Below are 25,164 nucleotides of genomic sequence, written 5' to 3' on the forward strand. Positions count from 1 at the left end.
CAACAAGACACCTGTTGACAAGGTAAACTGTGATTTGTTCCAAGCAAATTGCTGAAGTGTGGTAGAACGTCATGTACAATAACTGGTTAAATGTCTCTTTTGTTATCTGTAGCTCTCTTCCAGCAAAGCACTTAGGCATGTGTTTGCCATTAAGTACCTCGCTACCTCCACTAGAGTCAAGCTGACTGCCCTGCTGGATGTGGAGCACATGTTTTGGAGAAATAGGGTCTAAATTACTTGGGGTCTACTGTGTTCAGTTGCCCGGGAAGTCAGTTGTGCCCAAACATGACACTGGGTCTGATCAGCATTTTGCAGGGGAAACACCTACGGTACCTGTCACTTTACACTCTGTCAGTGGGTTTAAGTAGCAAGCTCGCATGCTGGTTGGTGCCATAAGGTTATAATTTGTCACCAAAGTAGTGTTAAGAAAGGTGTGACAGTTAAGTGTCAGCTCAGAGATGTGGGACTTTCAGCATTTAGCTGTGGGCTGTGTGAGTGTGTGTGACTACTGGAGGTGATAATGACCATCTTATTGTTATAGGTGATTCCGAGCAGCGTGTTCTAGAACACTTAACTAAAAAAGGCATATTTAAATGTATTCAGACATGTCAGTGATCAAGAAATGCCCATTTCCTAAATTAGCCTCAAACTTTTCCTTTTCCCTTTCTCTTATCTGTATTAAATTTAAAAAAAAAAAACAACAAACCCCTGCACCAGAACAATGGGGGGTGTGTGTCTCTACATATTTTTTGCAGAGGAGAGAAAAAATTCAGACTCCAGCCTGAAAAACATAACAGGCCATCTTTAATTCATGCTTCTCAACATAGTTATTACAAAGCCATTAGAAACATAAATAATTCCTTATGTATTGAATTAACCAGTATTACATATATGGACATTCCAATTCACTGATACTGAGTATTTTGTTGTATTTGTGCACGTGTATAACTCGGGTTCCTCAGAAGGATTTTGAGGAGAGAAAGGGAACTGGAGATAATGTAGTGGAGTGTCCTCTACTAACAATATGAGGACCAATTAAAAGATACAGATAAGCAATGTTGACTTAACATAGCCTGAAAAAGACAGGTGAGAAATAGAACACCCATCATGTATAAAGATGAGGCACTAAAATAACAATCATGTTAGAAAAGGATTAGCCATTTGGGATTTGAACTTGCCACCCACTGAAAACAATGGCAAAAATCCCACTGAATTAAATGCCTCGGGCCCTTGCACAGGACTCATTAGATGCTATTCATAGAATAATGTATATGCCAAATAATGCTGTTATTCGTCAAGTAAATTATTCGTCAGATCCATCATCCTGCCATTTCTTTTCTGGCAGAACTCCCACTGAAGTCAATGGGAGTATTGTCTGAATAAAGTCTTCTAGGATTGAGCCTGAGTTTACACAAAATACAACTGGGGCAACTTGTTCCTCTTCCTTGGGTTCATAAAACACACGCTGGACACCAGGTAGGCAGCCGGGGTGCCGTGCCTTATGATGCTAATTGTTCTTTCACTGATGCTGATGATTCCCTTGTGTCTCTTTAATCTACCTGTTGCCACCTCAATTTGGGGTCTGACCCTGTTAGTGCGTGTGGGTATGTAACATAAACCTTCCTGGCAGCATAACCCATATCAAGCTGAAAATGAAGTTAACCTGTATCAGTGCCCATGGGCACAAGGGACTTCCTGGGGGTCAGCCCTTTGGGGTGTGCTGTCCTGGGCTTTTGTGATGACCTTTGAGAGCTGCAGGGTGAGCAGAGAAGTGCAGCCCTGACCTGGGTGAGCAGGAGGTTTTGAAGGGGACTTTTTCTCTGCTTTTGAAAGTAGAAGCCTGATTATATGGCTGGTTTGTTTTTTAGCTTACAAGTTAAATGTTCTGAATCGAATTGGACTTTATTTTTTTTTTTCCCTCCAAAAAGGAGAATTAATCTCTTGCTGTCTCGATAAGAACAAAGTTAATACAAGCAAATTGCTTAAAGGATTTGCACTTCTAGCTATTAAAGCACAACTTGGGCAACTATCTACAGCAGTGAGCTCAGCCTCTCATTACTACCTATGGGAATGCAGAATGGTTAAATGAGCTGCAGGTGGGCTCCCCTGTTGCTCCAGGAGCACATTAGAAGCATCTCGAGGGTTGCAAGCAACCTTAAAGAAATCAGACATAATGGCCTCAAACAATAGTAATTCTTGTAGCTCGTAACGTGCTCCATATGCCCGAAAGGTACTGTGCAAATGGGACTGTGTGTGGGAGACTTCTCGGGTTTGGCTTCTCTGGAAATGAAGTGGGTTTTTTTGTGAAATGGGAAATATTCGTGGATGCTGAGCATAGTTCTGTGCTGAAATGTGTGGTAAAGCCGTGGATACTGAAGCATGCTGAGGGCAGTGGAAAGATGGCAGATCCCTCTGATGGTGACATTGGCTGCTCCCAAGGTGGTCTCAGCCCCAGGAGGTATTTATGTCCCCCCAAAACCATATAGGATGTAACTGCTGCTGGTTTTTGTACAAATCAACACTTTAGATATGCAGTTGGCACATAAGAATGTGTTTCCTGGTGCAAAGCTTTTTTTTTTTTTTTTTTAGTCTCTGCAGGGACTGTTGGCTGGAATTAACACTTGTCTTGTGAAGACTGATCCATGGACTACATGTCATCTACTAGGAATTTCAGAATCTAAGCAAAACCATGCACGATTTCCCATCCTGCTGTGCTTAAGAGTTTTTAGATCCACTGCTCTGGTTGCCCTCCGTACCTGTGTTCCTTGATAGAACCACGTGTGTCTCTCCACCTCTCCCTTGGTGTAGACCCCCCTTCTCCTCAAACCCTCAGGGACTGGAGCTGACCCAGCCCTGCTCCCTGGCACTTCACGGCCTGCGGAGACCGTACAGATGCTCTCTAAAAACTTTTGTGCTCAACTTCTCCCGGGCCAGCGCGGCAGCACATCAGCAGTCCCCGCAGCTGGGCTAGCGCGGTGGGGCTGGAGGTGGCCGCCTCCACCGGCACCGCTCGAGCCCGGAGCCGCCGGGGCAGCGTGGCGGTACCGAGGGGTGGCTCTTCCCTCCTCTCCCTTCTCCCCCCCGGTCACGGCAGAAGCCAATGAGCGGGGGGCGGCGGCGCCCCCCGGACCCCGCGGGCGGGCGGGGAGGGGCGGGGGCGGGCGGCGGCGGCCGCACTCGCCGAGGAGGAGGGCGGGGGCAGCGCCGCCGGCCGCCGGGACTGGCGCCCGCCACCGGCACACGGCCCGCGCTCCGGCCCGGCCCGGCTCGGCTCGGCTCGGCCCGCCGGGGGTGCGAGATGGCCGCTGAGGGGAGCCGCCGGGTCCTGGGGCTGTGGCTGCTGGCGGCGGCGACGGCGGGACTGTGCGGCGGGGTGGCGGCGGGCAAGTCCCCCAGCTGCCACGAAGTGCGGACGGCGTTTCAGCTGCGGCAGATCGGGCCACTCAAGCTGGTCCCCGACGTGCCCACGGCCGGTCAGTATCCACCCACCCGCCGGGTGGCTCCGCGGGGCGCGGGTTGCTGCGGGGAAGGGTGGGGGTGCGTGTGTGCCGGGGGTGTCGGTGCCGACCGGGCTCGATTCTGCCTGCGCCCTCGGAGGAGCGGGGCTCCCCCGCGGGCGGCGGCGACGTCCCGGGGTCCGGCCCCGGTGCCGCCGTCGGGGGCTGCGCGCCTGCCTGCGAGAAGCCGGTGCATCCCGGCTCCCTTCGTCCAGCGCCGGCTTTTCCTGCCGGGCACAGGTAGCGGGAACCAAGCGGATTTGGCACGCCTCTTAGTGAAACCGTTTGAAAAGACTTGCTAGGAAAAGAGACCGGAACGACTCCTCGGTTTTTACATTGTGCAGGTATTTCCTTATTGATCGCCACCAGACCTTTTTTCCCTCCTGCGTTTAAGACCGGTGCGATCCCTTTGCTAAGGACTTTAAAGCAGAGCCTTCCTTCCGTGAAGGATCCCTTTTTTTAGAAGGCAAATTAGTAACCGAGTGGTTGAGGAACGCTTGTTTTGCTGCCCGGATGTAGGGATCCTCGGGCAGGCTGGTGGATACATTGGAACTCCTGAATTGGGAAGAGTTACCTTGCAGATGAGTTCAGGAGCGTTGTCGTAAGGAAAGGCAGCGGTAGCATCTTGGAGGGACACAGTCAAGAGAACTCAGCGTTTGCTTAGTTAAGCAGTAATCTGCAGTACCTCATACTTGTAAAAGTTCATCAGTAGAGTGGTGTTCCCTTTTGCTGTTTTGTACAATTCCTGAACAATGCGTGACAGCAGTGAAATGGAAAAGTAACACACATGTAATAGGAAAAGATTTTTTTTTTTTGCATAGTCTACAATTACCTTGTAGATTTCATTGTAAGGTGATAAAGTACATTATAATGTTAAAAAAAAGATTAAACTCTGATGTGTCTATGTAGATAATGAAGTCTCATCCCTGACTCTTACATGTTTTAAGAAAATATCTACAAGAACCAGAATAAAAAAAAGCAAAGACTATCAATCTCATAAACCAATCTCTAGCTGCCACATGCTAGCACAATTGCCTGTAGGTGTGTGGTGGTATAAATGTCAATTTGGGTTGTTACTCTATTTTTTTGCTTTTTTTTTTTTTTAAAGCAGTTCAAGTCAAAGCCTGCTGAGTTTGATGGAAAGGCTTCTTATCTTAAATGAGTTTTGGATATGTTTTCTGGCATGGGTTTCTGTCTTGGGGACTAGATTTGATAGGCCATTGGGCTGATCTTTGACGGCAACTCTTATGGCTGTAAACGATTGTGCGGTGCTGGTGATCTTTACCTTCGCTTTGCATAAAGTAGTTGAGATGACACATGGCTATAACGTTGTCTGTGAGCAGGGAATCGTTCCTCATTTTGTGGCAAGAAGAGATGTGCAGGAATGGCATTTGGAAGCTTGAATTATGGTATTGTTCTCTTGTGCTGCTAGAGGCTTCAGATCACACTTGTCTTTGAGAGCTAAATATGAAAGCTAGTAAAAAAGAAAGAGGTGGAACAAGGCTTTTCATCCATTCTGATGCATGCGTAACCTTTCCTGAGCTCTTTCTGGAAGAAGTTCTTCAAATTTTAATTAAATTGATTGGTTTTATATCTTCTATAAAACTCTGTACTGTACATGAAACTTAGGGAAAATTGTGTACTTGCAAAAGGAAGGTGTCGATGCTGTGATGCTTCAGAGAGGTTTAATTGTATTCTTGTGTCATATTGAACTTCCCTATTGAATAACAAGCTCTCAGAAAATAAATAGCATGAGAGAAGGTGAGGGAGGGTAATACCCTTTTAAATTTTAGCTCATCAAGGTTTCTTTTGAAGAGGATGACTGGAGCAGAGGAGAGCGGAGGAAAAGTGGCACATATTGATCTTCCCTGTTCGTTAAGTATACTCAGCTCCACCAAAGCTTGCATGTTTTAATGATATCTTGCCAGGCAGTAATGCCTCCTGTCTTGTGCCCTCTTAATTAAGTACTGAAGTGTTTTCCAGTGTTTTGATCTGGCAGCTGTTACCAATGAATATATCTTAATACAACCCCCCACTACACACACTCTCTCTCTGGGACATTAAGGCTCATTTTATTACGCATTTTAACAACACCCAAATGTTGAAGCATCTCCTCTGAAGACTGCAGACAGTTGTCAGTTAAAGTAGAAGAGGGGAAGAGCCTTGGGCAGCCGGGGGTGACGCTGGAAAGCAGCGTGCTCCGCTGAATCCAGCCTGTGGAGAGCTTCCTGCTAACTTCTGCTTGCGTGGGCCAGACCTGCAAATGCACTGGGGCGCTCCTCAGCCCTCAGTTGTCCACATGTTGTTTTTGGCTTGTTTTCTCGAGAAAATAGAACTTTTGCAGTCCTGTTGTCTGTTTACTAGATGTTTTCAATCACAAAGTTGTTGAAAGCCCTTGGCTAAGCTCAAGCCAGTATTTATAGGCTAATACAACAAACCTGACAGAGGTTAGAGTTTTAAGGATTATTAAGTTCTTATAACCTTCAGGAAAATCAGCAGCTCGCTTGAGGAGAGAGGCCCAACCCAGTGCTGCATGAGGGAAGAGCAGGCAGACTGTCAGGTGTGTACTTTCTGTCTCCTCTTATGGATAGTGCCCATTTCACCCATAATAAAACTAACTCTAAATACTTGTGAGAGTCTGTAGCCTACACCCTCCTGCGGTATTAGTTGTGGTGTTGAAGTCGCACACTGATGGATCCTGGATACAAGCTTCGTGGGGCCTGGTGGCTGCTTCCCCATGTTACACGTGGTCTGCAGACAGGTCACTGTGATCCCTAAGTGGGTAGGTGAGTTTAGAGAGGGATGTCAGCGTGACCTACAGTGAGATGGAGAGTGAGCGGCTTTGGGCAGGACCTGCCAGCCTCATGTAAAATTAATTGGAGAAAGACTCCTGGGGAAAATATGCTTTTGTTTTTAAGGTGTGACGTGAACCTGGCAGCAACTTTTCTGAAAAATCACCTTTGCAAGACAGCTTTTAAAGACACTGAGGAGCCTCCTCTAAAATTTCTCTTCTGTAGTTTCCTCAAAAGATATCGGATATTCTTCTTTGTAGCACTAAAAAAGAAGAGGGTTTTGACATGGGATGTATAAGAGGTCCAAACAACAGGTATTTCTGAGCACCAGTTCTCCTTGGTCTTTCTGTAAGACTCTCCTCCACTCGCGGAGTCTGTGTTGCTATTTGGTAGTCAGTTTTTCTGGAACAAACTCAATGTTTCAAGGGTAATTTGCTCCAAATAGCAAACAGATTGGTCAGGTAAAGGTACTGCTGCCTTGGCTGTGATTCAGAGGAAGGGTTTTTTGTGTCTTCCCCAAGACTGGAAAGTGAGGTAATGTGTTCCCTGTCTTGCACTTTGATTACCACAGGCCGAGCTGGCATGTTTTTGCAGGAGCTCCTTGGTTAACATTTTGATGAGGGAGAATTGTATGCTGTCTCCAAGAGCGAAGGGCTGTGTTAATCCTGCCAGGGGACTAAGCCTTTGGTTCCAGGGAGTCTAGATATCTCAAATCTGATGCACACTGCTACGTATGTTATTCTTCCCAGACATGGGGCTGCTGTTAGCCATACCCTGTGAGCCCTGGGTTATGTTACAGCATAACTGCACACTGGCACGGACTGTGTTTTAGAGATCCATTTATTCACAGGCTTTTCTGTGGCATGGAGCACAGTGGTAGCTGGCTGTCACTGCTTTCCAAATTCTCAGTAGGAAAACTGAATAAACCCAACTGGAGTCTGTGGCTTGTCCACATTCAGGCAGTGAATTGTAGCAGAACCAGAATAAAAGTAGCCTTCTTGATTCCTTTGGTAATCATGTAACCATAAGAACATCCTATCCCTTTATATAGGCTCAGTTCTGTCTCTTTTGCTTATTGACTAGTGTATGATCATCCAAAAAAAAAAAAAGTCTGTAAGCATAAATGTAGAGATAGAAGAATTGGGCTGATTTCTGGTAAGCAAGGAAAATATTTGTCATTTGTGAAAGAGTTCAAGGAACTCTTTACCTTCTAAATAATTGCCTTGTTGAGGACTACTAAAAGGACGATTTGCCTATCTTGCTGCTCTACTGCTTTACCACAGAAGCTGTCCAGATTGTGCTCAGGGACTTGCTTCTGAAGGGCAGATTTTGTCCTATTCAGAGCTTCTTTATTCTTTCCTGTCATCCTGCACCTTAAATCAGCAGAAGCATTCATTACCATGTGTATGTACTGAATATCGTATAGCAGAGCTGGACATGCATTAACAATTTATACATTATTTCATCTTCTGAATAACAACTGGAAAGTCCTAGATTCCCACCAGAAGCTCCTTGCTGCATGTGGTGCATGTGTTAGACTGGATCTCATCCCATCTCAGCCTGTGGCAAAGCACCCATCATGTTGAGAAAGCATGAGCTAGATCCCTTTTTTAATATATCCAAGAATATCTATTAAACTAGCCATTTTATTGTGAAATGGGTCATGCCACACTTTATTTTCCTGTTTTTCTTTTTTATTGCCACTCAGCTCTTTATTTCTATCATCTTAATGAGAACACTGTAATTCCCCCGGTAAAGGTACAGTGCTGAAACACGTTTTGCTCACAGCAGTGTTCTGTCAAAGTCACTTGTAAGTCTGGTGTGTGCCAGACGTGAAATGTACTTGCTTTATTGGCTCTGGAAAGTTTTTGCCTCATCAGAATGGGTGACTAAAACCCTTTGGTGTGAACTGCAATTTATACTTGGGTTTACTGGTAGCCTGCATATGTGGTTGTGTGGGACTGCCTTCTGTACTGTAGATGAAGGGTACCTCTAAGAGAAAGGGTTCCTGGATGAGTGCAGTTGTGTTAATGCTTAGAAATAGTTGTAGTGTGGTTAAGATTTTAAGGAAAGGCACAAAAACTAATCTTGTTTCCACGAGGTTTATTTTTCTTTTAGAAAATCTTGATAGCTGTAGCATATTTGTGAAACGTCCTTGGCGTTACTTGCAGTTTGTTCAAATGGCAGGTTTCTTCCGATTACACATAGTATTTGCCTATTTATGGACACACAGACTTCTTGGTGGTTTAAACCACAGACTGTTGACCTGTTGGAGTGGACTGGTCCAATGTGAGATGAGATGGATTCTGTTCCTATCTTTGTCACTCTCTGAATAGCCTAAAACAAGGCCAATTATGCCTCAGTTTCTCCTTCTGCAGGCTGTATCATGGTATGTTATTTTAAGGGGTATTGCTGAAAAGCTGCCATGAAAAGGAGGTAGATGACAGCCAGAAAAAGTATCGTTTCTTCAGGCTGACTTTTACTTAATTCTTTCTTTATGTGAGGAAAAAGACTAGAAGTGACCTTGGTTTCTGATGAACTGGAAGCCGAACCTGAAAGCTGTCCTTCCTTCACTCCCCATATCCAGAGGCAGTCCCAAGAAGGAAGGGGGCTTTCCAGGGTCTCTGGGCAGTCATGGGCTGGTGCGTGCACTTGCTGCAATAGTTGCTCCGAGCAGAAGAAAAGCTGTGCTTCTGCAGCCTGCAACCCCTCTGGGGTAAGGATGTTTCCTTCATTAATCTTCCCAGGATTTTATAGCACCCTTCAGGCTCTGACTGTCACCAGAAGTGTTAACCTAAAGCCGGTGATGATTGTGGATGCAGGCAAGACTCACGTCAGTGGTAATATCTTTTTCTCCCCTCTTTTCCCATGCCTTAAATCTCTGTTTGACACCGGACCAGCTGCCCACTCTGTAATGCCCTCCTGGGAGTAATCTATACTCAAAAAAAAAATCTGTTTAAACTTACTCAGTGCCTCATAAAGATGGAATCGCTGTTCCACTGCCAGATGGAAATCTATAGTTCTCATATCCGTGAGCCTCAGAAAAAGAAGTGTCCTCAGTGACTTGCTTTTGGTCCAGGTGACTAGAAGACTGGCTTAGTTATTCAGATCAACCTTTTCTGTAAATGTCTTGGGAAGGAATCCAAGAGTCAGCAGAGAACCTACTCTCCCTCCAACACAGAGTCCTGTTATCAAATTGAGTCAAGGGAAAGAGCCGAGTATTCCTATAATTCACATTGTCTATTTATTCTCTCAAAAATTGCTGCTGAAAAGTGATTATTTATTCATTTTTTTAATGGTCAGCTCAAGATCTGGTGATTCTTATGTTAAACTGGATCTCAGGATGGAAAACAAGCCTAGTAAGAAATGACCCATCTTTAAAGTACTGGTGGCTCCCAAGAGCTGCCTCTGTAGCACCCGATGTGCCACTGAAGTTTTACCATCATATTGTAATCAGAAAATAATAGAAAATTATACCTCCCACCCCTCCACCCCAGTATTGCAGGGCTGAGCAGTCAGTTCTTAACCAAAGGGCGATAGTAATGAAAAGGCATTAATGTGATAAGTGGCAACAAAGTTGACATGATAATAATTGCTATATAAATCAATAAAATAAATACATCAAAATGAGTAAAAGCTTTTCTAAAGATTAATCATGAAAACTGGCATGAATCCGAGGATCCGTAAAAAGCAAGGGTATGTCTAAACTGCGCCTTGGGCTGTAAAACGGATTTCTTTTTAAAAATGGGTTTGCTTTTAGATGGTATAAAACTAGAGCTATATTTCCAAGTATTGCAAAGTCTTTGTAATTGAATCTTTCTCCCATGAAAGCATAAAATGACATGATAAAGAGGCATATGTTTAATAATACTTCAAATACATACTCATCACTTACCAGTTTAGAGCACAGCATCTGCTTCTAGGGGAAAATGTGAATGTTGATGGATCAGAATCAATTTCCAAACAGCAGCCAAGCCCATGACACAGAATTTATACTTAGTCTCTCAATCTCTGTCAATTTGATTAGGTATCACTATTTAATGTGATAAAATTGTCCCGATATCTATAAAGAGATATTTACAGATACTTGTTTCAGTCACATTAAGGTAACTTCTGAGCAGCAACAGTGGATGAAATGAGGTACCTAGCTAGTATTTAATGATTTATTTTTGTAAGGATAAAAAAAAAAAAAGATAGAAAAGCAAGTCTGTTTCCAGCCTCTACCAAGCACTTAAGATTTAATTTTTTGTAAGACAATATGTTATTTAATGGAAAAATGCAAAATATTTCTGCACAATATCTTGTTCTGTTTAGATCTACAGAAGTGACCTGAGCCCCGAGCTCAGAGCTGGGTCACAGGATTACATAGTACAGACTTAGGAGGACAATGATTTTTCTCTCCTTTTGTATCCTTCAAGACCCAAAGTGGCCTCCTGTAGGTTCAGGTGTGTTAGGAGACTACGTATGACCTGGACTAGTTGCAGTCTGGACAGGGAACTGATTTGTGTTGTGTGTGGAGTGAGAGTAGTAGGACAAACTGCTCTGTTTGTTACAAAGATATAGGTGTCCAGAATACTTTTTTTTTTAAAAATTACAGAATCACATGGCTGCATTTTGTCCTTTTCAAGAGCTAAATATTTTCTGTAGCAGTGCTGATACTTGGAATTAGCCCTTTGTGGCTGAACTGCTTTAGCAACACTGGTTCTTACCACCACCCTGTAGAAGAATGTAAGGACAGTATTTGCATGCCCATTCTAGGGTGTCAGATGAAACTCAAGTGGCTGAGAAGACTTTGCTGATTCCATATTGAGTCCTCTAGTCTAGTGGCATCTGATGGCAAGTAAATATACACAGCTTAAAAATGCAACGTATCCAATTCCACTGCTCTATGGTTTTCTTCAGCAGATGTTTCAGCTGCCTCTGGTGGGTTTACTCTTGAGGTGAGAGGTTTCTGCACTTCTATAGTAGGGTGACACCCAAAGACTCTCTCTGGATTGAGGGTGGTCCCTTCTATAGAAGGTGCTGCACAGGCATGCCAAAGGCTTGCCCTAGCAGTCTTACAGGTGGATTTTATAGAATGCTTGACTGTCCTGGACCTCCTTGGGGCTCTAAGTGCTGTTGTACAGCACCAAGCACCATAACAGCATTTAACAAATGATTTATGATGGAGCAACCACAGCCTTGCCTCTTATTATGGATAAGCACTAGGCATATACTTTCATGAGAATAAATCCATCTATTTTACTCTTTTCAGTACATCAGTTTTAAAGGATGGTTATTAATTACCTTCTTAGTGTATTCATATATGCATGATTAATGTGTAAAGTTTTTACTTGTGAAATTTCAAGGCACTAGTTCAAAGAATACATAAGGAACTTAAGACAATGGAGGAATTTTAAATATCACAGATAATACCATTAAATTTTTTTGCTACTTTGTGGACTCAACAGTCTCAGGAAGTATCACTAATACATATCCTTAGGTTCTCTCTTGCATTTTGATAGCTAAAATATAGGAATAAAGAGTAAGTGTAGTCAGACAATTGCATAGGAACTTCAGAGCTGTAGAAGACTGAAGATTATTCCCCTAGAAGTTGTCTTTTATCAGCCTTTCCCTTCTTTTCTTTTGATATGTAGTTTTTAGCCTATTTTATATGATTCTGTAGGTTATATTCTGTTTTGCTGGGTTTCCATTGATACTGATGGTCAACGTATATATGCATTTGAAATATGTATATATGGATTTTTGGTCTTCTAATGACTCTGCTTCCTGGGGTTATGGAAGGTTTCCCTCTCCAGAGTGTTTCCATCACATGGTGGATGTGACAGCCATTCTGGAGGGCCATCCTTCTCCGAGGAGTTCGTTCTGACAAAGAGCCCCCGCTCTGCTGCACAGACCACTGTCAAGTCCTTTAAAAACAAATGAGAGACAAATTTCAGAGAGCCGCGTTCGGAACCTGACAATATCAGATAGGTCATGGTAGCTTTGTTTGGTAGCTGGTTAAATTGGATAGTTCGGCACATCCCTAGATGTTAATGGTCAAATGTATTCATTGTTCCAACAAGGGCCCTATTCATAAGGGGACTATTCTCTGCTCGTTATGCATGCATAATTCCCATTAATGCTACTGAGGGTTAAGTGTGTATAGTGAGGGGGGAGAATGAAGCTTATGTTTACACATCCATATTTGCACTCAGAGGAGAGGTTTTGTAACACATGAGAAATTGATTGTGTTTCAACAGATCCCTTAACTTCAAGGAACTTTAAATCTCTGCTTTAAAGACAGAATGAGAATGAGGGAAAAGTGACACTTGCATAACTGACTACCACCTCGCACACCGTACTTTGTCAATGACGGGAAATATTACTCCAGTGCTATTATTAGAGAAGCCCCTTGAAAGTAATGAAGTGCTCGGAAATTAAGGATTCTTATTTGGGTATCAAAATAATGACTCAGAATCTTTTAACTTTAGGCACAAAGTTTTGCAAACTTTTGACTCATGTTAATCAGGGTGACAAGATTTTGTGATTTGTATACAATATGGGTATTTTCCATAGAAAACCTTCAGATTAAGATTCCTCACTCTTAGGTGCACATCAAAGTCGTGTAAAAGCCATAAAGAAGCTAAGCATTGCCTAAGAAAGCCTTTCAAGTTCCAGAAAGTGCTTGAACTACTGAGGGTTTTGAAGTGCTCTAATCTCTGACATGGGTGACGTGCTAGGCTAGCACTTTTTTGTTTTGTCACAAATCATCCATGCACATAGTGCAAAGGGACCCTGACAAAGTCATTTTACTTTTGAAAAGGGCTGCTTTTTTCATACCATTATGTCTCCCATTCACATCTACATGTTTGCTTCCACTTTGTTCAGGTCTAAGTAGCAGGGCATTTGCATAGTCTTCCCTTTGTTCTCAGTAAATATGGAATAAAATGAGCAAGATCCGTGCTGTGAAATTAAAGCTCTACTCTTGAGAGATCTTAAGGGCCAAATCCTCACAAAAGGTAGAGCAACATAGTGCCAAAGGAGCTAGTGTCCAGAACAGCTTGCCCTGGGTGTTTGTGCTAGGAAATGTGAATAAAGGGAGAGTAATCTGGTGAAAACTGGGTGTAATTAGAAAAATACACTGCTGAGAGCTGCTGAAAGAATAGAATAATAGAAAATAGTGCTGAAATGGACCTGAAGTGATCATCTGGTCCATTCCTGCTACTTGCAGCCAGGGTAAGCTGTGTTTAAATCAGTGATAGAAGATCACAGCCTTCTTAGGCTGTTTATTCCAGTTCTTAATTACCTTATGCTTTGGGTTTTTTTCCTGATGAAAAAACCTAACTCCCTCACTAAAATACAGGCCTTTTGCTTGTGATCCTATTCTTAACACCTTCCCCTTTGCAGTAACAGTCACGTACGTGACAACTGGCTCTGGTTTGTTCTGCTCTGAAACAGTGCTCTATCCATTTGCACTAGTGATAGATATAGCATTAAGCTTTTTAATGTAAGTCAATCCAGCCTAATTTTGGGACACATACAGTCCAGTAAGCTTTGTAACTAACCGCACGTGCTCGGAGTCTGAAATAAATTTGACATAAAGTGCACCAGTTTAACCTGGAATGAATGAAGTTAATTCAAGATGTGCTGACTCATTAAGCATCATAACTTGATTTGGTGTTTAAGCCCCAAGAATGTTACTTTCTTCTTTGCAAGTTTTAGAGTATTGTGAAGAAGGAATTGCGTAGTAGATGTATAGTGTATGGATATCAAATTCAATGCTCATTAAAGCAAAATAACTAATTCACAGATTTGCCAATTAATGGTAGAGGGGAGCACGCAGAAAAAGCAATTTTCCAGTGATCACTCTCAACAGCAGTTGAGTTGCAAGGTTGCTAGTGGAAAACTGCAGTGTTGTAGCGCAGCAGCATGGAGATACCTGGAGACATGAGGCTTATATGAACTAGGATATGCAGAGCTGCAGGGGCACATTTGCTCCTAACTTGAAAAAAATAAATACATTCACACTAGACTTTGCTGGCAGTAGTTCACTATATTGCAAGTGTATAGGGCAGAAGGTGGAAATCGGGCTACTGAAAACAGAAGAAGATGGCCAAAGTTTTAGGTCTCTTGCAAATAGAAACAGGGTTTCCAGAGCAAGTCTGAGGATCACCAGTTTTCCAGGTAAGCAGTAGCTCTGGCCCTTAACCCTCTGTTATTCAATGTGTAACTGGTTTAGGGTGTGCATTATTGGGCAATGTTTAATTGTTAGACATGTAGAGAAATTATTCTCCCTTTGTGGCTAAAAAGGCTCAGAGATCAGGGTTGTTTATACTTATGTCTGCAGGTGGATTTGATCTTGCTCCAGCATCCTCTAAATAGCTACAATCCAGTGCTGTGCTGCAAGTGGTGTAGCCATACCTGGCATGATGCTGTGCCTGAATTTAGATCAACCTCTACTTCTTCCACATTGGAGCTTGTGTTTTGCTGCTCCAAAGCATGGATGTCTGCCTGTGAGGTGTTGTACGGCTGTACTCCACATGACTTGTCCTGGGAGTCTGTCAGAGGATGGAATCTCAAACCCCGGTTCTTGCCCCATTGTCCTTCCATAAGGAAATACAAAAGGTGGAAACTGGAAGGCTTGAGTCCATCCACGGCAGGGGGGTTGGAACTAGATGATCTTTAAGGTCCCTTCCAACCCAAACCATTCTATGATTCTATGTTTTCAGAAGGGTCAGGAGCTTGCTAAGTAATATTTAGGGACCAGCACCCAGGATCTTGTATGGCTGCCCTGTGTTGGCAGTTGAAATATTCCTTCGTTGCAGCACACAAGATGAATCAGTTTTTCAGAAGCGCAGAATCACAAAATCACAGAACGATATGGGCTTGGAAGGGACCTCTGGAGATCATCTAGTCCAACCCCCCTGCCAAAGCAGGTTCACCCAGAGCAGGCTGGACAGGAACGTGTCCAGGCAGGTTTTGAATGTCTCCAGAGATAGAGACTCCACCACCTCTCTGGGCAGCCTGTTCCAGTGCTCTGCCACCCTCAAAGTCAAAGAAGTTCCTCCTCATACTTAGATGAAACTTCTTTTGTTCAAATTTGTGCCCATTTCCTCTTGTCCTGTCACTGGGCACCACTGAAAAATAGAATAGTGCATACTTCTTAGTTATCTTCTGTTTTTACGTGGACAGCTAAAAGGAGAGGTGTAATGAGTCTGAAGGCAAGAGAAAGCATACATAGAAAAACTACTGACTTCCCAAAACAGAGTAGGGCTTTTAAAAATAGAGATTGAAAACACTGCTCTCAGAGAAAGGCTATCAAAATTCTGCTCAGAGAAGACTTGACTTTAGTCTCCTAATGTTAGTTTTGAAGTCTGGGAAAAAACATATCTGTTACCATTCAGAGCAGCCCAAAGTTGTATTTGGCTGAAGTATTGCATTTTCAGTTTCAAGCTGCAGTAATCAAATTTACTCTTCCTAACCTGATTTGCCCTAGATACGTCAGGAAAGGCAAACATTTGCCTTTCCAAAAAGCGGCTGTGGTTTGGCTGTACCTGGTGGTGATCTAAAGCTTTCTGGGAGCTTCCCCTTTGCTGGTCACAGACCTGTTGTACTCTGTGGCCTTCTCTGATAGAAATAGACCCCAACTGTGATGAAAAGTGTCCATGTCGTTTGTTGGCAGGGCTGTTGGCTTAGATTTGGAAAGTTTATTCTGGAGTCACTGTCACAGGTGCCAAAACATTAGCTGGATAGCAAGGGCTGAATAGGGCCAGCTCGTGTCAGTTTGGCTGCTGCTGTGTCTCTGATGGCTGCCATCCTCAACCCGGCTTCCTTTCTAACTGCCTGCCTCTGGCCTTTCCAAATGTGGATTGAGTGTAGCCAGCACTGCCTGCCAGCGCCTATGGCTGGCTTCAAACAGCTCTGCGACACGGTGGATTGCTTTGTCCATCTTGAACGATTAGCTCTGAAGCGTCAGTAATGCTGTTAGTCTTGAACAGAATAACACAAGCAAGAAGGGAAACATAATCAGTTCAGTGCCCTGCGAGTGGTGCCTTGTTTTAGTGATGTAAGGGAAGAAACATGATTTCTTAATTTATATAACAGGTGCATAGGATCAAAATCAAAAACAGGCACTCAGAGAACACTGAACACGCACATAGCAAAAGGCAGTCTCCACGAGGAATTCACTGCAATCTAAGCAAACAAAGGAAAAGTAAGTATCCTCCTCTGTTAAACGTGGGAAACAAAGTGTGGAGACTAAGGAGCTTGCCTAAGGTTAAACATACATTTTAGTATTGCCAAACCATCAAATGTTTCCACACTGGTTTTCAAAAGTTGTTGGTCTGTGGTCCCAGCTGAAAGCCTTTTGGAACATCTCCCAAAGGATCCCTGCCTCTCGATTTTTGGGAAGCTGCATCTGTTTCAGAATCCGTTGTTTTGGCTCAGGATGTCCCAGCAAGATACAGGCCTTCCTGCTAAACATACTGCGGGGGTCCAGGAGGGGGTGGTGGGATGCATCCCGTGCAGTGAGCTCAGCTGCCTTCCAGCTTGGGGGTAGGGCTGGTACTCAGAAATTGGGGAATGGCCCCTTCAGGTGGGATTTCATTGGGGACCTTTTTAAATCCAGTTCCTCATTGCTGCTGCCCTGGGGGAAGCACCAGGTACAATCTGCTCCTGATACAACCAGAACGCTTTCCGTGGTCACGGCGGACAGAACAAAGCAAAGCAAAAACAAATGAGGAAGGGCAGAATGCCGTTTCTACTCCTGACTTCAGAAGAACCATGTGCGTAAGTGGAAATACTGTCATGGCCCTTAATTTCATGGGGGCTAGATTAGCTTGCTAATGGGCCCTTGCTGCTTTTTGGACCACTTAATACTGTCACCAGCCCCTTGATGTGTTTGGGGTTTCAACTGTTTGACCTTCCATTGATTTTAATTGAATGCATGCTGCTAAAAATCACAAGTACTTGTCTGAAATCAAGTGCATGTCACTCTAAGGTAATTAAAGTGTTTCTAAATAATAATTCTTTGTAGATCCATTTTTCTGTTAACTTTGACTTTTTTTACACTAGGTTTCTGAGGTTTCCTGGCTATGCTTTTGAAACAGGATTCACTTAAGAGTTTGACTCAAAGCCTGCTGAGTTCAGAGCTGTTTTAATCTCAAATTACTAAATCCCCTCAGAATCATGAAGGACAGTGTTGTGTCTGTAACTGTATCTAGTTGTGTTTTACATGACTGTTGATGCCACTGGGTGTCTCAACTGACATCAGGAGGTGCTGAACCAAACCCTCTGATATTACTTACCTTGCCTCTTTCCCTCCCTTTGTGCGAGGTATTGCTCCTGTGCCCTAGCATGGAACAAGTGATCCGAGTGTAAATCTAGGTTCAGCCCAGACCATCAGAAACAGGCTACTGGTCTTTTGTATGTGACCTGTGGGGCTGTCAACTGGTACTTTTGGGGTGCAGTGCATGCTGGCTGTTGCTTTCATTACCAGTAAGTACTGTGTAACTGTCCTGCGCTTTTCAACGTGGCATAACTGGGAACAAGCGTTCTGCTCTGCCAGCCGCACGTGCAGGGTGTGTGGGTGTGCAGAGGAACAGACTGGTGGGGCAGTGTGGGGCCAAACTGCTGGGACAGCACTTGAAAGTTGTATTTCTTGTGCGTGCCCGTGCTGCATGAGTATTCATCACTAGTTAGACTGTTGGGCTCTCTCCCCTTTTGCCTGCTCTGAGTTCCCTTCCAATGTCTGTGGGTCCAATTTGTGACAACAAGCTTTAGTTTTATATCAGTGTCACCGCTCCTGACAGCAGCGGAATTATCTGCATAAGGAACTGAAGAAAGGGAACAAGATGCAGGGACCTTGTGATACTGTAGCCTTGCTGTTGCCTGTTTTAATTAATCACCATGTCATGGGTGATGAAGTTGAAGAATTGGCTGTAGTGAGGGGTGTCTTGCCTAGTAATCAGTTGCTTGGGTTTGGTTCAGCTCTGTAAATGATTGCTATTCCTTTTGTGTAAATAGTATCAGGAGGTCCTCGTGCTTTTCTTCAAATTTTTGGATATTTCACCCTGGTTTTTAGAGTTTTCCCCTTTCTTCTCCCTAAAAATAAAGAAATAAAATATAAGGGGTAGTGGAATCCTAAAGAAATTAGTTCAAATACTGGTGAAAACTCTGATATACACAGGCTTACTGGACAGTTTCTAGCTTTGGTGCATGACTTCAGAATGAGAAATGGCAAAACTAGTCAAAAGCATTTGGGTTTTGGGCTGTAAAATTAACGCTTAAAGGAAGACTGATACATATGTTTAAATGAAAAAGAACCTGCCTGAGCACTTGGCTTTATGTGTGGCTTTCAAGTGAGATGGCAAAAATGGGATTATTCAAGCCTTGGAAGGGAAGGGAGGGTCAGGGAATTGTTGTTCCTCACTTCCCAAGTACTGTTCTTGCAATTTTCTCTTCTGAGACTACAGCTCAGAGACGTAATAGTCCCTTGGTTCCTCTAGATTTTTCTTTGCTTTTGTTTCTTCTTCCAGTGTAACCTTCTTACAGATTTTTATGTTGACAGATAAAATGAAAAATAATAAGAAATACAATTGAACATGAATGTATCAGTATTTTTGAAATTTTCTGTGCTAATACTACCTTATACAGATCTTGCCACAGTGGGTAAAGCATATTAGGAAGCAGTTCCTATAAATAAGTCATCTGTCATTGGTAGAACAGTTGGCGTTAACATCTGAATTATTGTTAGGCTTCAAAGTTGAGATGAATGAGGCAATTCACACCTCTCATAAAGCTATTTTATTTCATCTCCCTGTAGAACTAGATAGACAGCCTCATATTGATTTGCATTCAGAAGTTTTCTTTATAACTGTACGGGGCTAGAAACCTACATCTTTCACTTAAAAACAACTTCAGTTTTGCTGTAAACACTATAGTCCACAGAGCACTAACTAGTTGTGGTTTGGTTTAGGCTTTCCACCATATGTGGCTTCTGTGGCATTTTCTTCAGGTACTGTAAGGCAGAGCTCTGTGGTGGTGAAATGTTTTCCCCACTGGAGAGCAGAAATGCAGTCGTGAGTTTATTGTTGTGCTTGGATAATACGGAAGATTTACTATGCTCCTCTAGCAAATATTTTGTATGTATTTATGACTTTTGTTAGTGGAAAAAATGTATAGGATTTTCTGCTGTGGATGTGGTGATACATAATGAAAGATGAGTCATAGTAGACTCTAAATAAATTAATGAAAGTTCTTGTAATTTTTCTCTCACCTCTGTATTGCTATTATACATGTTGTCCCAGGGAAGTTGAGGGAGGAGCTGGCACTACAGTTAATAATGTAGAAACCCCCGTGATGTAGACCCGCTGACCTTGACCAGCCTCAGTTGTTTTATAAAGGTACTTTATGTGCATCAGTCTAGTTTTCATGCTTTTATATCAACTCCAGGAGGAAAGAAAAGGATAGATCCTCAAGAGTGTAAATCTTTTGAATTTGCATATACTGTGGAGTTAGCAAACCCTTTAGCATTCACAATCTCACTGTCAGCAAGTCTCCCAGATAGGCCTTCAGTCAAAGAATTTGCCTTACTTAGCACTGGGCTGATGTGAAATTGTTTGATTTAATCAGCATTAAACAATTTATCACCCAGCTATTGGAGTGCAAGATCTGGAGGTAGTGACCAGCGTGCTCTCCTTTCGGCACTGCAGCTGGTGCCTGCCCTGCTCAACACCTGGCAGTCACCAATCTGAGTCTCTTCTCAACTGCTGAGTTATAAATGTTAACAATTTGCACTGAGATTCTGTAAGGTGGGTTTCGTGCCTTCTGCTACTGAAATTATGCTGTTTCTGAGATGAGGGCTGGCAGGGAGAAGACCAGAGGAGGGAGTAGTGAACTGTGGGAGGCTAATCACCCTTTCTTTGTTCCTTAAGGAGAGTACTTAGGAGCAGTACTATGGCCATTTGGCATTAATACCAAAGATGCATCTTCCATCATCCTACTGAAAAACAGGCCACTGAAAAGTGTCTAATTGTAGGTGCTTTGTAGACACTTTACTGGATTGTCCATTCCTGTGTACGTGTTCCATCTCCTCTTATCACTCCAGTGTACCAAATGGGAGGCCAGATCTTCCCCTGTAAGCCAACTGTGTCAGTGAGGGAGGATTTTATGGCCCCCAGCTGCTTGGCATCACCCACTGCTGTGTCAGTACGTTGTGGGAGCTCCCTGCCTTGCCCCACACTTAATTAGACCAGGTCAGGCAGCTCATCTGTTAAAAACAACCTGCTTGAAGGTGCCTGGGGCAGATTAGGGAGAGCTCACGGGAACCACATCAGAGGTCTGGTAACAGGCATAAGGCAAGCAACAGCGGTTGCAACTGCCACCTTGGCTGTTTGCCTTCAGCCTCCCAGGTACAGCCAGAGTATCTAAGGAACAACTGAGAAAATCTGGGATAAGTGGCATGAATAGGTCTCTCCCTGCAACCGCTGCTGCACCTTGCAGGGAATCCAAGGCCCATGACCTGGAAATGTCTCCAACTGCTCTGCTTCTCCAGGACATCCCACAGGTATGCAAGCAGTTGGAGGAAGATGGGCAGAAGGCAAACTGAATGCCCATGGGGAAGAATGGTAGAAGAGGACCTTGTTTGAGGAGTGTCAGAAGAGGAAGTCAGGGAAGTAAAGGGATGAAGTGCCTAGTTAATGGTTGTGTAGGTTTTGGTGAGGGGAAGGACATTCATTTAGGACAGTCAGACATGTTCTGCTTCTCAAGGTCCAGGCATGAGGCAGATTCTGTGGGGTACCAGCTGAGGTGAAAAAGCTAATGAGTATAGGCACGCAGTAACCTATGCTGTAGGGCAGAAGGTGGTTTGGAAACTAGGCCAAAAATCAGAATACAAGAGCAACGAGAACTGGGCAAGCAACAGAGGGAAGTGGGAAAAACTCAGACACAAAGTACTTAACAACAGGCCTAACAACACTCCATTGTGCAGATGCTGCCCTTAAGACCTATTTTGGAGAGTTCCTGCTCCGGAAGCCAATCAGGGCCAGTGCCTGATGGTCTCCAGCTGTCCTCCAAGCTGTGGCACTTGCTTATGCTGCCAACTCTCTGGAGTCATGACATCTAGTGCTTCTTGCTGTTCCCCTTCCTTTCCCATTTCAAAATTTCCACCCCCCTTGAATTTGCTGGCATAATTCCAGGGCAATCCAAATGGTCCTCTCGTTTTGTGGTTTCTTTATAATTTTTTTTTTTGTAGGTCTACTCAAGAACGCTTGACCCTAATGCAAGCTATTTGACTTGACTAGTGTTGGAAGTGGCTACACATGCTAGTAGTTACATTAGGAGGTCATCTAAGTAGTGCTTGATAAAACTGTAGGTGTTACTCTTTTAGCCTTGATTATTTCAACTGGAATAGCACCATCTAGTCATAGCCTTAGCGATGCTTCAGTGTATTTTAGAATAACAGTGAGAATGTAAAGTCCACTGATCAAGTTAAACAATACCTCTGTTAATGTACAATATGAAAAACAGATTGGAGGAAAGAGAATTTTCATGGCTTGCATTTTCCAAACTGCATTTTTAATTTGTCGTGGATATATGCATGCTGTCAAACTGCAGATAGAGAGAGAAGGGACAAATTCAGGCTCTGCTTTGGAATTTCACCATCTCTTTGGCTTTAAAAGTAACTTTAGCATACTGTTTCTCTATGTAATCTTTATATTAAAGCTGATAGTGGGATTACTTTAACAAAATAAAGGGAAGAGTTAGAAACAGATTGAAATGTTCTTTCTCACTAGTCAGACATTGTGTATGGGAGGGCCTGGCCACAGTTTACCTGGGGGAGGGAGAACAGACATCTCCCTTTGACTTAGAGTCTCTGCTCCCTGGAGCCTACCTGCATGTTACCCCTTGCTTGCGGGAGCAGGCGGCTTACAGTGTTAGTTGCTATTTAACATACCACAGTCATTTGCACTAGTGCATAACACTGTGCACCAATCAGTCTGTTCCACTTGTTGATTTTTTTTTTTCTGATAAATCCTGGCACACACTACTTCAAGCGTAGTAACTACCATATTTTAAACATTGGCAAATCAAAAAGTAGCTGTTGGACTATGCACACATTGTGCTCAATGAGTTTAATGGACTGAGCCGTGATGTGAGGCTGAGTACTGTGAGCGGTGCTCCCTGCTAGGTGAGGATGGTTTGTGTTTCTGTGGAAGAGTCTTTCTTGACAGCAGCCTTGCAGCTGAAGGTAACGACGGCTTTAGCCCCACTGGGGCACAAGAGCTACACAAAGAAAGGACCTCACAAACTTCTGGCAGCGTACCTTCCCTCTCCCTCATGTGGCTGTGCTAGTGTGGGCTTTTCTCATGCACCAAACAGCTGCAGGGGGAGCCCTCATTGGAAATTGCTTCCTTTTTCATTTGGTCTGGTTTCCTCTCCTAAATTAGTTGGGTTTTAATCGCTGAATTTTCCTCTAGCTGAGGCAGTAGCTGAACCAGACAGATGAGTCTCAAGAAGGACGAAGTGTTGGCTCCTGTTCAGCTGGGCTGGACACAATGCAAGGTACTTCTGGCACCTTCTTCTGTGTTACTGAGGCATAATCGATCTTGGAGTCTTTGAAGACACATGTACAACACTAAAATCTTGGGCTTTAGACTAAAGCTTTGTTTGAAAATACTGTTGAAAAGTTCATCAAAATACAAAGGAATAAAAACTATGAGAAGACAGATTGCTCTGTGCTCACACTGATCATGCTTGCTTACGAGTGTTCTGTTCAGTGGAAACTATAGGCTCGGCATGTTTTAAAAAGAAATAAATCAGCCTGTCTTTGAAAAAGTTGGTGAAGGTAGATTAATTAGCATGTGTTAAGTCTGTGGCTTTCTGGTTTCGGAGTACAGCTTTTACAGTGTGTACAACCTTTTAAAGACGGTGCAGGGAAGTTGACATCTCCCCTGTGTGTTAGAAGAACTGTTAAATTATGTGGTCAGCTAACAAAATGAATAAGTATATTTAGCTTTTGGAAGAAGTTCATTTTATTTGCTAAACAGGCCTCTCTGCTTTTAGGAGCTTATACTAACCCACCTCGCTTTAATGGCCAAAGTCTCTTTGACTTTATTTGTACCACTGTTCAGAATAGAGCCCAAAACCTCTGCTGTTTTAAAACAAACAAAAAAAATCCCCCCAAAACACACAGCAAAATACTCCACAGCTGATTTCAGCTGGCCAGATGCCAGATGGATATCAGGTAAGGATGTGTAGTTTTCCGTGCATTTGGCACCTTGAGTAATTTATAATTGTGACAGAGAAGTGTTTGAAGGTAATCCCTTTGGCACTTAAGAAGTATTTTAGGGTTGCAGAGGAGTTTTGAGTAAGGATCATTATTGCTTTCCAAAATACTCATGCTTTAGACTCCAGAGTAGTATAACTTTTCTTGCTCTTCTGAATGTGGCTTTGTTTTTCAAAGCAGGGCAAGGCACTTGATCCTTTTTTTTTTTAATAATAATAGTAAGGTTGTAAAGTCTATAGTTTTCCCACTTTAAAAACAAACAAACAAACAAAAACTTAGCTACAGTTTTAACCAGTACTCAAGGGGAAAAAACAGACTTGAATGGATAAATAATGTACATAATCATCAGAATAATCCTTCCATGTGATCTGAAGCAGAAGATCGATTTGTTTTAGGAAAGCTAAAACATTTTAGAACTGCAGCCCAGGTATGAACAGTGGAAGGTTTTCTGCTCTGTCAGTAAGTTCATGCACAAGAAAATGAAATAAAGAGAGAGGCATCTTAGGATACAGGTGCTTCACATCTATGGCATAGAGTTAGAGTCTAGCAGAGGGTCCCATCATAGTCATGGGGCTGGAGCACCGGTGGGAATAAAGACCTGTGTTTGATCAGTTCTGGGAAGGGAAGATTAAGGGAGCTCGTACTGCTGTCTTCAACCATCTATTGGGAGGAAATGGAGAAAGTGGAGCCAGATTCTTGCAGGCACACGGTCACACGCTGAGAAGCAATGAACACAAGTTGGAACATGGGAAATTCTCATTACATGCATTTTTAAAATTTATTTAGTTTTTACAAAAAGGGTGGTCAAATATTGGAACAGGGACCCTGAGAAATTGTGGGATTGTCCATCCTTGGAGATGCTGAAAACTTGGCTGGATGAAGCCCTCGTGTAGTTTGTTCTGCTTTAAGGGGAAGGTTGAACTAGAGGACCCTTCCAAACTAAATTACTAGAAATAAGGGTCAGCTTGGGGAAAGCGGGTAAGAAAGTCCTAGAGAGAAATTAGCAGGATCAATTGCTGAAATAATGCTGTTGGTAAGTTTTCTTCTCTCATTCATAAATGGTGCTTTTTCCTCTGATGTATAGAATGGCTTTGTTCCTAAACTTCAAGGAGGAGTTTGCCCATAAGGCTGTCTCCCTGTTGCTGATCAGCAGTGAAGGTATGAAGCAGAGGTGATGGCAGCGGCACTGTGGGGTGCTGTCTGTCTGTCTGTCTGTGGGGTGAGAGCTGTGGCTCTTAGCCTGCCTCTCAGCAGTGTTCATGTGGTGTGCTGCTCCGTCACCACTGGGTCACTGTGTTCCTCCCCTCTTTTTGTTTTTTTTCCCTGTTGGAGAGGGTATTTTGCGTTAAGATCAAAGAGATGAGATAAACTAATTTTAGTATCAGAGTTATTAAAGACTTCAAGATATTACTAATCAGTTCTAATTTAATCTCAGCACCCAGGCATGTGTAGTACTGAAAACTTTTATTAGGTTTCTATAATTGTGTTAAAAGTGATACTCCCAGGCTAGTATTGAAGCAAGTGAAATTGCCAGGCTCTGTGTGTGACGGTACTGACCTGAGAATACTGCGAGGGGAGCAGGGTTTGCTCTTTTAATGCTCTGTGT

At 43.3% G+C, this 25,164-nt stretch overlaps 1 protein-coding gene across 1 annotated transcript in view; it reads left to right on the forward strand.

Moving 5' to 3' along the window:
* Positions 1-3,298: 3,298 nt before the first annotated feature.
* LOC141468409 (glypican-5-like) overlaps positions 3,299-25,164 on the forward strand; it is a 382,005-nt gene continuing 360,139 nt past the window's right edge. Inside the window, exon 1 of the mRNA XM_074153483.1 lies at positions 3,299-3,473. Within this exon, the coding sequence (XP_074009584.1) occupies positions 3,299-3,473 (175 nt within the window). The remainder of the gene's footprint in view (positions 3,474-25,164) is intronic.

This window comes from Numenius arquata, chromosome 9, assembly GCF_964106895.1.
Source record: "Numenius arquata chromosome 9, bNumArq3.hap1.1, whole genome shotgun sequence".
NCBI classification, from domain to species: Eukaryota; Metazoa; Chordata; class Aves; order Charadriiformes; family Scolopacidae; genus Numenius; species Numenius arquata.